Source organism: Podarcis tiliguerta, assembly GCF_965153285.1.
Source record: "Podarcis tiliguerta genome assembly, chromosome: 9".
Taxonomy (NCBI): domain Eukaryota; kingdom Metazoa; phylum Chordata; class Lepidosauria; order Squamata; family Lacertidae; genus Podarcis; species Podarcis tiliguerta.
This window is the reverse complement of record NC_139542.1, coordinates 9,759,609-9,772,328: the sequence shown is the minus strand read 5'-3', so window position 1 is coordinate 9,772,328 and position 12,720 is coordinate 9,759,609. Positions and strand designations below refer to the sequence as shown.

The window sequence follows — 12,720 nt, the reverse complement described above, 5'->3', positions numbered from 1 at the left end:
ACGAAATTTGTTGTTTTCCGCAGCTGCTGCACACACTGAATCAACAACTAGAGGGCACCACGTTGGAGAAGGATGTCGTAGAGAAATCAACCCCAAAATTGCAATGCGTGTCAATGTCATGGTAAAAGCGATTCTGCCCCAGGCAGAAGTTGAGCTAATTCCATGCTTTTCTGTTCTCCTTCCCCTTTTCAAACTCAGGAAGTGGCGAAAGAAAGATTCTTCGCCTGCACTTTCATGACACTGAAACTTGGCTTTGTAGGAGAAATCAGAGTTTTTGGAGGAAAAGGAAACAAGTACAGTGGCAGATGTATAGTGCAAGAGGCCAACTTTTGGCGTGCAACTGGAAGTGACTCAATTTCTGGGAAAGGATCCCAGTTCCCCAAACCCATCCATTGCACTTATGCAATCCAGCTGATGTGCAGTAAAGCAGAATGGCGACGAGATAATAGGATGGCTCCTGTTGTGATAAAACTGTGCAGGTTGCTTCACTCTGCTGTGTGATGGGACTGGCCCTCATTCACCAGATTGGTTCAGCCTTCCCAACCTTCACATTGATTGTGGAGCCGGCCCACAGCTGAGGCTGGGTGAAGCAGCTGCCTCTGGCAGCAGAAGCACACAAGGCCGCTCCCAGCTTGCTCCAATGCTTCCCCCACTACTTTCCACTGAGTTTTTGGGAGCCTTCTCTTTCCTTCCTCCGCCCTCTTCATTTTTCAGCGTGTTCTGGGAGACCAGGGGGGAGGGGAGCTGGTCGTAGCAGGAGGGGGAAGATTCCCTGGCTTCTTCCGCAGCCTGCCCTTCTGGCCCCCATTCCTCTCCAGCCTCCTCTCCAGCCTCAGAATCTGAACTGCTCCCTGTCCCAGACTCCTCCTCCTAACTAAACCCTGTTGCCTCTTCAGCTTCCAATACCTCCCAGTCTGGTCCTTCTTTGCCCTCTGACCACTCACTGAGTTGTCTTCTGGGGGGGGTTCCCCTTGGGGGTTCCCCAGCTGACTCCTCCCTCCACTCCTCGGCACCCAACCAGTCCATGATATACTCAAGCATCACTCTGATATCCACTCCCTTCCCTCAGCTGCTGCGCAAATCACCTGGAGTCTTGCTCACCTTGCCAGGTGGGGAAAGAGCTGGATGATAAAATTGGGTGGGGAAGGGAGGGAGGGAAGATGTAGGAATTTTGAAACACAGAAAGCTGCATTACCCTGAGCTGAGCATTGGTCCATTTACCTCGGTATTGTCTACACTGGTGGGCAGCAGCTCTTCATGGTTCCAGGCAACTGACATTACAAGCACTACCTAGTAGAGCATGTGTAGGCAAACTAAGGCCCAGGGGCTGGATTTGGCCCAATCGCCTTCTAAATCCGGCCCATGGACGGTCCGGGAATCATCATGTTTTACATGAGTAGAATGTGTCCTTTTATTTAAAATGCATCTCTGGGTTATTTGTGGGGCCTGCCTGGTGTTTTACATGAGTAGAATGTGTGCTTTTATTTAAAATGCATCTTAGGGTTATTTGTAGGGCATAGGAATTGGTTCATATTTTTTTCAAAATATAGTCCGGCCCCCCACAAGGTCTGAGGGACAGTGGACCAGCCTCCTGCTGAAAAAGTTTGCTGACCCCTGGAGCAACTATTTTACTTTTAAAAGACATCTGAAGGCAGCCCTGTTTAGGGATGTTTTTAATGTTTAATGCTGTATTGTGTTTTTAATATTCACTTGGGAGCCGCCCAGAGTGGCTGGGGATAATAATAATAATAATAATAATAATAATAATAATAATAATAATAATAATTCTGGGGTTTGAAAGGGGGACCTTTTGCATGCAAGTCAGATGTTCTCCAACTGAGCTTCAGCCCGTCCCCTAAGATAGACTTTAAGTGTATTTTGCCCACCAACAGGGCATGCGATGTCCAGTTATGTTGCTCCTCTGTCAAGGCTCACATCCTTGACAAATTCATGGAGGATTCTGATCACAGGTGGGGAAATCTGCAGCATGCCTGACATCGTGGGACTGCATCTCCCACCAGGCACAGCCAGCATGGACAAGGGCCGGGGATGATGGGAGTTGTAGTCCAGCCTACAGCAGAACCCAAAGGGCCACAGGTCGCAATGTGGTTCTAGTTCTGTCAATGGCTATTGGCTATAATTGCAAAGCAGAAGCACCATTTCCAGAGGCAGAATGGCCTTGAATATTGGGACAGAGAAAGCTTGTGGGAATCTCTCTGGCAAAGCAGGATGCTGCTTTGATCCAAAAGGGCTATTTCTCACATTTGTTACAGAAAAATCTAGGTGCGAGGCTGCTCAGTCACCCAGCTCGTCGGGCAGAGCCCGCGGGTCCCTGCGGAATAAAGGAAGGAGTCCAGCCACCAACCGGAGCAAGTTTATTGGTCTTTGGGACACGGGTGGCACTGTGGGTAAAACCTCAGCGCCTAGGACTTGCCGATCGCATGGTCAGCGGTTCGAATCCCCGCAGCGGGGTGCGCTCCCGTCGTTCGGTCCCAGCGCCTGCCAACCTAGCAGTTCGAAAGCACCTCCGGGTGCAAGTAGATAAATAGGGACCGCTTACCAGCGGGAAGGTAAATGGCATTCCGTGTGCTGCGCTGGCTCGCCAGATGCAGCTTGTCACGCTGGCCATGTGACCCAGAAGTGTCTGCGGACAGCGCTGGCTCCTGGCCTATAGAGTGAGATGAGCGCACAACCCTAGAGTCTGGCAAGACTAGCCCGTATGGGCAGGGGTAACTTTACCTTTTTAAAGTTTATTGCACAATAGGTTCAAAGAGCAAATTTGAACCCCGAGGATGGGGTGACAAAGACTTTTAAAACTTTCCCACCCTATCCTAGAATACAGTTTGTACTACATCATTGCTACATCATTGGTACATCACTGACATGTCACAAAAGGGGAGGGGTTAACCTTGGCAAACATGTCCAGACAAGTCCTTGGCACAAGATTAGCATAGGCAGACATGGGAGGGCAAGACTCAGGTATAAGATTAGCATAGACAAATATGTCTTACGTTCCCACCACCCAAAAGTACAATAGAAGTTCCTTTGCATGTCTGGAGCCTGAGGCGAGTCAGGTGATGAGATTTGGCTAACAATGAGCCCAGCAATTGTCACCTCTGGACACTTCCTGGAGTCCCTTTTCAAGGGGAAAATAGCTTTGGAATGGAGGAAAATGGCAAAGGAGATGATTTTATATTATTTTTTAAAGCTAGGTAACTTCCCTGAGCTGTCAAGTTGAAAGGATACATTCAGGCATAATATGTGTAACATTTAACTTTAAAGATGTGCCCCGCCCCCTGTAATTTGTGTAACACATTCCTCTAGGAAGCTCAGACATGGCTGAGAGAGAGAGAAAGAGGCTTAAGTGAGCTTCCTGGTTTGAAGGTTTGCATCTGGGTATCTCTACCCTAGGGGACGCGGGTGGCACTGTGGGTTAAAGCCTCAGCACCTAGGACTTGCCGATTGAAAGGTCGGCGGTTCGAATCCCCGCGGCGGGGTGCGCTCCCGTTGTTCGGTCCCAGCGCCTGCCAACCTAGCAGTTCGAAAGCACTCTCGGGTGCAAGCAGATAAATAGGGACCGCTTACTAGCGGGAAGGTAAACGGCGTTTCCGTGTGCGACTCTGGCTTGCCAGAGCAGCGTTGTCACGCTGGCCACGTGACCCGGAAGTGTCTTTGGACAGCGCTGGCCCCCGGCCTCTTGAGTGAGATGGGCGCACAACCCTAGAGTCTGTCAAGACTGGCCCGTATGGGCAGGGGTACCTTTACCTTTACCTATCTCTACCCTGGGACGCGGGTGGTGCTGTGGGTAAAAGCCTCAGTGCCTAGGGCTTGCCGATCAAAAGGTCGGCGGTTCGAATCCCCACGGCGGGGTGCGCTCCCATTGTTCGGTCCCAGCGCCTGCCAACCTAGCAGTTCGAAAGCACTCCCGGGTGCAAGTAGATAAATAGGGACCGCTTACTAGCGGGAAGGTAAACAGCGTTTCCGTGAGCGTTTCCAGAGCAGCGATGTCACGCTGGCCACGTGACCCGGAAGTGTCTCCGGACAGCGCTGGCCCCTGGCCTCTTGCCGTATGGGCAGGGGTACCTTTACCTTTACCTTTTATCTCTACCCTAAGCCCAGCCATAACACCATGATGGCCCTATATGTATATATATCAGTCAGGTTATATGGTGCTAACCTTCCTGAATACCAGGGCCTACTTTATTGCTTAGTAATTGCAATTAAAGACGCGTGCCTTGCAGTTCAAAGCATATCATCTTAGTAGATGGGCTTTCCAGCCAAGTATGCATGGAACTGGGAATTAGAGGCATGTGGGTTTCTGGGACATAAACTGTATTTTGTCTGAAACACGAAGGAAATGAGTCCTTTCCTCTCTCTCCCCCACACAATATCCCCAATTCCTGTGTTTGTAGGGAATTTGATGTCACAAATCCACGTCATTTAAAGCACAAAGTATCCTGATAACTGTAGTTTACCTCCACAAGGTTATAGTTCCCAAGACCTTTAGCAAGCCACAACTCCCAGCATTCTTTGGGGGAATCCATGTGTTTTAAATACAGTGGTACCTCGGGTTAAGTACTTAATTTGTTCTTGAGGTCTGTTCTTAACCTGAAACTGTTCTTAACCTGAAGCACCACTTTAGCTAATGGGGCCTCCTGCTGCTGCTGTGCTGCCGGAGCACGATTTCTGTTCTCATCCTGAAGCAAAGTTCTTAACCCGAGGTACTATTTCTGGGTTAGCGGAGTCTGTAACCTGAAGTGTATGTAACCTGAAGTGTATGTAACCCAAGGTACCACTGTACATGGTGTTATAGCCTTTTTCTACCATCCGGCTGTTCAGCGTGTTCAAGATGTGTTACAACCGAATGAGATAAGAGTCAGTTCCCAGGCCTGCGTATTCTTGACAATGACAGAGCCTATTCATTAGCCTTTTTGAAGCTCTCTCATATTGATAAAAGAATAACATTTTGCCTATGCATCTTGTGAGGAAAACTTTAGCTGTGGATTTTTAGAAGAGAGAAAAGGAATTTTGGACAGTTTTGAGGCCTAGTTGGGGGGGGTGACTTCGGGCCCAGGTGGGGTCACCTGTCCTCATCTCCTTCAGTGTGAATGTTACTTGTGTTGCCGAAGTTTGATTTGGGAGCTGAATGGCAGCTCCTGTAGGTTTACTTTTGAGGAGAGAGAGAACGAATGGACAAACACACACTGGCTGATTTGTTACAAAACAAAAATATTTTTATTTACAAATGTACAGGTGCTAAGCCTGTATTCAAGACCCGGCAAGGAGCAGAATACAACAACAAGATAGCAAGAAAACATTATTCTTTTAAGTTTAACAACGAAACAATGAGTACCAAATGTCTTCCACTCACATAGATTTTTTCAGCTATTGAGGGCTTTACAATATGAAATCATTTGTCCTCTAGCTTTCTCAGTTTTTTTTGTTTCTTCCCGTGGTAACACATAATTATTGACCTGAAAGTGGAGGGAAAGAAACTAAATGGGAAAAGCTCTTTTTCAAATTCTGGCAGCTTTATACTAGACCGAATCCTGCCAATTAAACACTTAGGTCAGGGAGTTTTCAAACTGTGTGGTCCACAGAACGTCAGTCTTTTAGAAGGTTGTCAGGAGGTCTTCCTGAAGGAGAAATGGTTGATGTCTTTGTCCAAAAGAAGCTCGAACCTCATGACTTCTCTACCTCAGTAACCAGATGCCCAATTACCATATTTTTTGCTCTATAACACACACCCGACCATAACAAGCACATAGTTTTTAGAGGAGGAAAACAAGAAAAAAAATATTCTAAACGAAACAGCGGATGTATGATTTTTGTGGTTCATGCTGCGGCCCCAGGCAACAGTGGGTGTGTGATTTTTTTGGTGCAAGCTGTAGCCATGGACATGCTATGTGATCTGATGGTGAATTTGGGGTGAGACAGTGCAAAAATCCTGAGGATCCACGTAGATCCGTGCTTTGTAACCACGTTTTAAGTGGGGAGGGAAGGAAAAGCACTCAAGGGACAAGGAACACGCGTGGGGTGGGTGGAGAAGGATGCTGTTAATAATGCAGAAGAGGGGTATAAGAGGAGAAGGCTCCTCTCCTCTCCCACTTTGCTCCTTTAAAGCAAGCAGGCTCTCTGTCCCTCTCTCCTCCCCACTCAGCGGCTCTTCTCCCGCTTTGCTGTTTCAAAGCAAGCCGTGGAGGAGGGAAGGAAGGGGAACCATGGATCCTCTGCTCACGACTGCAGCAGATCCTCCCGCCATCCGTAGGCATTCGCTCCATAACACGCACAGACATTTCCCCTTACTTTCTAGGAGGGAAAAAGTGAGTGTTATGGTGCAAAAAATACGGTATATTTTCTCTGCCTTCTCCTCTCTCAGTCTCTAACAATCTTCATTTCCTCTTCTTCATAATTGCCTGTAAGGGAAGCAAAGAAAAATACCTGGTGAGTACAAGACGCTTATCTGTGGCCAGAGTGGATGAGATATCGGGAGCCCACAACCACCCCGTTATCTTGTCTTATCCCATCCCACTGTACTTATTCTGTCTCACTTACTTCCTTTATACGACGGCCTTGCTCCATATTAATGTTCAGGCACCTCTTGCGCTCGTTTCTCTTGAAAGTGACTCTGCAAAGAAGCAATTGAGGGCAAATTAGAAACAGGACTACTATTATTATCCTTCCGTGGCAGTTGGACTGCTCCAAAATAAAGGCATTTGCCCTGCCCTTCTAGATCAACACAACTTCCTTAGGGTTTTATATAGTTACTTGTATTGCATTGAGTAGCAAAATAGCATTGACCCTGAGTAGGAAACTTAACACAAATGTTAAGGCTTCTGGAGTAGAACCAGCATCCACTACTTACACCAGTTCCTCCTGATCACAGCTGCTGCTGGGCCGGTGAAATTCAACTTCAGCAACGCGTTGAATAGGGACAGAGTTCAGCATCATTCCTTTTGTTCGACAGAGGCAACGCCCTCTGCTGGTAGTTGGCATTCCTGCAACAGAAGAAGGTCACCCTTGAGTTACACGTTCGGGTACGCTCAGTCGTAATATAACTTTACAGGGTTGCGGGTGTGATGTGAGAGGGGAGGCTTTCCTTCGAAACCTTCTCTTCAGCGGGGTGTTTCAGACAGAGCAACGAATGGGAAAGTGGTAAACCACAATCTTTTTAACGCTTGGAGATTTTCTTTGGGAGGAGGGGGGAGATGACATTGCTCCCCCCCCAAAAAACCCCTTTGTTTTCTATTGATTTAATTATATTTACAGTGGTACCTCGGGCTAAGTACTTAATTCGTTCCAGAGGTCCGTTCTTAACCTGAAACTCTTCTTCTTCTGAAGCACCCCTTTAGCTAATGGGGCCTCCCGCTGCCGCCGCAACGCCGGAGCACGATTTCTGTTCTCATCCTGAAGCAAAGTTCTTAACCTGAGGTACTATTTCTCATCCATTGCACTTATGCAATCCAGCTGATGTGCAGTAAAGCAGAATGACGACGAGAAAATAGGACGGCTCCTGCCGTGATGAAATTGTGCAGGTTGCTTCACTCTGCTGTGTGATGGGACTGGCCCTCATTCACCAGATTGGTTCAGCCTTCCCAACCTTCACATTGATTGTGGAGCTGGCCCACAGCTGAGGCTGGGTGAAGCAGCTGCCTCTGGCAGCAGAAGCACACAAGGCCGCTCCCAGCTTGCTCCAATGCTTCCCCCACTACTTTCCACTGAGTTTTTGGGAGCCTTCTCTCTCCTTCCTCCACCCTCTTCATTTTTCAGTGTGTTCTGGGAGACCAGGGGGGAGGGGAGCTGGTCGTAGCAGGAGGGGGAAGTTTCCTTGGCTTCTTCCGCAGCCTGCCCTTCTGGCCCCCATTCCTCTCCAGCCTCCTCTCCAGCCTCAGAGTCTGAACTGCTCCCTGTCCCAGACTCCTCCTCCTCACTAAACCCTGTTGCCTCTTCAGCTTCCAATACCTCCCAGTCCAATAGACTCCCAGAATTGACTCCTTTCCTCTCTCTCCCCCACACAATCTCCCCAATTCCTGTGTTTGTAGGGAATTTGATGTCACAAATCCACGTCATTTAAAGCACAAAGTATCCTGATAACTGTAGTTTACCTCCACAAGGTTACAGTTCCCAAGACCTTTAGCAAGCCACAACTCCCAGCATTCTTTGGGGGAATCCATGTGTTTTAAATACAGTGGTACCTCGGGTTAAGTACTTAATTCGTTCCAGAAGTCCGTTCTTAACCTGAAACTGTTCTTAACCTGAAGCACCACTTTAGCTAATGGGGCCTCCTGCTGCTGCGCCGCCGGAGCACGATTTCTGTTCTTATCCTGAAGCAAAGTTCTTAACCCGAGGTACTATTTCTGGGTTAGCGGAGTCTGTAACCTGAAGTGTATGTAACCTGAAGTGTATGTAACCCAAGGTACCACTGTACATGGTGTTATAGCCTTTTTCTACCATCCGGCTGTTCAGCGTGTTCAAGATGTGTTACAACCGAATGAGATAAGAGTCAGTTCCCAGGCCTGCGTATTCTTGACAATGACAGAGCCTATTCATTAGCCTTTTTGAAGCTCTCTCATACTGATAAAAGAATAACATTTTGCCTATGCATCTTGTGAGGAAAACTTTAGCTGTGGATTTTTAGAAGAGAGAAAAGGAATTTTGGACAGTTTTGAGGCCTAGTTGGGGGGGGGGTGACTTCGGGCCCAGGTGGGGTCACCTGTCCTCATCTCCTTCAGTGTGAATGTTACTTGTGTTGCCGAAGTTTGATTTGGGAGCTGAATGGCAGCTCCTGTAGGTTTACTTTTGAGGAGAGAGAGAACGTATGGACAAACACACACTGGCTGATTTGTTACAAAACAAAAATATTTTTATTTACAAATGTACAGGTGCTAAGCCTGTATTCAAGACCCGGCAAGGAGCAGAATACAACAACAAGATAGCAAGAAAACATTATTCTTTTAAGTTTAACAACGAAACAATGAGTACCAAATGTCTTCCACTCACATAGATTTTTTCAGCTATTGAGGGCTTTACAATATGAAATCATTTGTCCTCTAGCTTTCTCAGTTTTTTTTGTTTCTTCCCGTGGTAACACATAATTATTGACCTGAAAGTTGAGGGAAAGAAACTAAATGGGAAAAGCTCTTTTTCAAATTCTGGCAGCTTTATACTAGACCGAATCCTGCCAATTAAACACTTAGGTCAGGGAGTTTTCAAACTGTGTGGTCCACAGAACGTCAGTCTTTTAGAAGGTTGTCAGGAGGTCTTCCTGAAGGAGAAATGGTTGATGTCTTTGTCCAAAAGAAGCTCGAACCTCATGACTTCTGTACCTCAGTAACCAGATGCCCAATTACCGTATTTTTCGCTCTATAACACACACCCGACCATAACAAGCACATAGTTTTTAGAGGAGGAAAACAAGAAAAAAAATATTCTAAACGAAACAGCGGATGTATGATTTTTGTGGTTCATGCTGCGGCCCTAGGCAACAGTGGGTGTGTGATTTCTTTTGGTGCAAGCTGTAGCCATGGACATGCTATGTGATCTGATGGTGAATTTGGGGTGATCCAGTGCAAAAATCCTGAGGATCCATGTAGATCCGTACTTTGTAACCACGTTTTAAGTGGGGAGGGAAGGAAAAGCACTCAAGGGACAAGGGACACACGTGGGGTGGGTGGAGAAGGATGCTGTTAATAATGCAGAAGAGGGGTATAAGAGGAGAAGGCTCCTCTCCTCTCCCACTTTGCTCCTTTAAAGCAAGCAGGCTCTCTGTCCCTCTCTCCTCCCCACTCAGCGGCTCTTCTCCCGTTTTGCTGTTTCAAAGCAAGCCGTGGAGGAAGGAAGGAAGGGGAACCATGGATCCTCTGCTCACGACTGCAGCAGATCCTCCCGCCATCCGTAGGCATTCGCTCCATAACATGCACAGACATTTCCCCTTACTTTCTAGGAGGAAAAAAGTGAATGTTATGGTGCAAAAAATACAGTATATTTTCTCTGCCTTCTCCTCTCTCAGTCTCTAACAATCTTCATTTCCTCTTCTTCATAATTGCCTGTAAGGGAAGCAAAGAAGAATACCTGGTGAGTACAAGACGCTTATCTGTGGCCAGAGTGGATGAGATATCGGGAGCCCACCAACACAACCACCCCGTTATCTTGTCTTATCCCATCCCACTGTACTTATTCTGTCTCACTTACTTCCTTTATACGACGGCCTTGCTCCATATTAATGTTCAGGCACCTCTTGCGCTCGTTTCTCTTGAAAGTGACTCTGCAAAGAAGCAATTGAGGGCAAATTAGAAACAGGACTACTATTATTATCCTTCCGTGGCAGTTGGACTGCTCCAAAATAAAGGCATTTGCCCTGCCCTTCTAGATCAACACAACTTCCTTAGGGTTTTATATAGTTACTTGTATTGCATTGAGTAGCAAAATAGCATTGACCCCAAGTAGGAAACTTAACACAAATGTTAAGGCTTCTGGAGTAGAACCAGCATCCACTACTTACACCAGTTCCTCCTGATCACAGCTGCTGCTGGGCCGGTGAAATTCAACTTCAGCAACGCGTTGAATAGGGACAGAGTTCAGCATCATTCCTTTTGTTCGACAGAGGCAACGCCCTCTGCTGGTAGTTGGCATTCCTGCAACAGAAGAATGTCCCCCTTGAGTTACACGTTCGGGTACGCTCAGTCGTAATATAACTTTACAGGGTTGCGGGTGTGATGTGAGAGGGGAGGCTTTCCTTCGAAACCTTCTCTTCAGCAGGGTGTTTCAGACAGAGCAACGAATGGGAAAGTGGTAAGCCACAATCTTTTTAACGCTTGGAGATTTTCTTTGGGAGGAGGGGGGAGATGACATTGCTCCCCCCCAAAAAAAACCCTTTGTTTTCTATTGATTTAATTATATTTACAGTGGTACCTCGCGTTAAGTACTTAATTCGTTCTGGAGGTCCGTTCTTAACCTGAAACTGTTCTTAACCTGAAGCACCACTTTAGCTAATGGGGCCTCCCGCTGCCGCCACACCGCCGGAGCACGATTTCTGTTCTCATCCTGAAGCAAAGCTCTTAACCTGAGGTACTATTTCTGGGTTAGCGGAGTCTGTAACCTGAAGCGCCTGTAACCTGAAGCCTGAGGTACCACTGTATATCACACCTTTCTTCCTTGGCACTCAATGCAGCATATATTGTTCTCCTTGTCCCCATTTTACTCTCACATGAACCCTGCCGCACAATTTTTAAAAGATAATGACAAGCTGGAATGTGTGCAGAGGAGGGCCACCAGGACGATCAAGGGTTTGGAAACCAAACCTTATCAGGAACGACTGAGGGATTTGGGTATGTTTATCCTGGAAAAGGGGAGACTAAGTGGAGATATTTCAAGGGCTGTCACATGGAAGCCTGTTTTCTGCTGCTCTGGAGGGCAGGACTCGAACCAATGGCTTCAAATTACCAGAAAGAGGGTTCCGACTAAACATGAGGAATAACTTTTTGATGGTAAGAGCTGTTCTGCAGTGGAATGGACTCCCTCAGAAGGTGGTGGACTCTCCTTCCTTGGAGGTTTTTAAGCAAAGGTTGGGTGTCCATCTGTAATTGATTCCTGCACTGCACGGGGTTGGACTAGATGACCCTCAGGGTCCCTTCTATCTCTACAATTATTTGATTCCACAGTTTAATTTGGTTGAGGGACAGACTGTCCCAAGGCTCCCCAATGCAGCGGGACCTTTCCCAGTTTGACAACACTATTGTGGTGATAGTCATTATTACATTGTACAGTGGTACCTCAGGTTAAGTACTTAATTCGTTCCGGAGGTCCGTTCTTAACCTGAAACTGTTCTTAACCTCAAGCACCACTTTAGCTAATGGAGCCTCCTGCTGCTGCCGCGCCGCCAGGGCACAATTTCTGTTCTCATCCTGAAGAAAAGTTCTTAACCTGAAGCACTATTTCGGGGTTAGCGGAGTCTGTAACCTGAAGCGTATGTAACCTGAAGCATATATAACCTGAGGTACCACTGTACTATCCAATTTCCCTGCTTGACAGCATTGTATGATATTTACCTACTCCAAACTGACCCACTGTAATCGATAAACTCGACTAAGTCAGGTCCATTAATTGCAATGGTAAAAAAAATAGTTGAATACCACCCATTATCATTACTTTGTTGCTCTATTGCTCTATGAGCTTTCCTCGTTAGTCAACGTTATTACCACATTATGATTGCATTGCAAAATGTGGAAGCAGAGAAGATGCAATTAATGCAATGTTATATGGAAGAAAAGGAGGCGAAGTTAATGTAATATCATACGGAAGAAAAGAAGGTGAAAGAATATTACCTTGTATGAGAGCTGTGGAAAGGACAAGTATCAGGATTACGAGGCTGGACTTCTGGGTCATCTTTGCTGCTCTTGCTCCTGCTGCGGCTGCTGTGAGAGGAGGAAGTGTGCTGCGTGGTGGAGTCAGAGAGCTTTGGGGCCAGTATTTATTGGCTAGCTTCACCCACTTCTGACATCCCCTGGGGAAATTCCTGCTCCTTTCACTTTCCTTTCCCACGCCACTATAATTTCAAATAAATCATTTTCCATCTCCTAACTGCCAGAAAGGTGCCAGTGGAATAATGGAATGGGGTGTGTGTGTGTGTGTGTATTTTTAACCATTCCAGACAAATTTTCCTTGAAAGCCATCACTTTTAGCTCCATACTTCTTCCCACGTTTACTTTTTGCTCTCCATTT

The 12,720-nt window shown here is 46.8% G+C and overlaps 1 protein-coding gene across 1 annotated transcript; it reads right to left on the bottom strand.

The window, feature by feature from the left end:
* Window positions 1-5,209: 5,209 nt before the first annotated feature.
* On the bottom strand, window positions 5,210-12,478 carry CXCL11 (C-X-C motif chemokine ligand 11). The gene is made up of 5 exons (XM_083398854.1): window positions 12,324-12,478; window positions 10,502-10,634; window positions 10,192-10,264; window positions 9,530-10,046; window positions 5,210-5,885 (listed from the first exon to the last, which is right to left on the bottom strand). The coding sequence occupies exons 1-4, from the start codon at window positions 12,382-12,384 to the stop codon at window positions 10,023-10,025; spliced, it is 291 nt and encodes a 96-aa protein (XP_083254980.1). The 5' UTR covers window positions 12,385-12,478; the 3' UTR covers window positions 5,210-5,885; window positions 9,530-10,022.
* Window positions 12,479-12,720: the final 242 nt, after the last annotated feature.

Coding starts and splice junctions, on each gene's coding strand:
- CXCL11 (XM_083398854.1), bottom strand. CDS start 12,384: ATGACCCAGAAGTCCAGCCTCGTAATCCTGATACTTGTCCTTTCCACA. Junction 10,635..12,323: donor TTCCACAGCTCTCATACAAG/GTAATATTCTTT, acceptor CTTCTGTTGCAG/GAATGCCAACTACCAGCAGA. Junction 10,047..10,191: donor AAGGCCGTCGTATAAAGGAA/GTAAGTGAGACA, acceptor CTTCCCTTACAG/GCAATTATGAAGAAGAGGAA.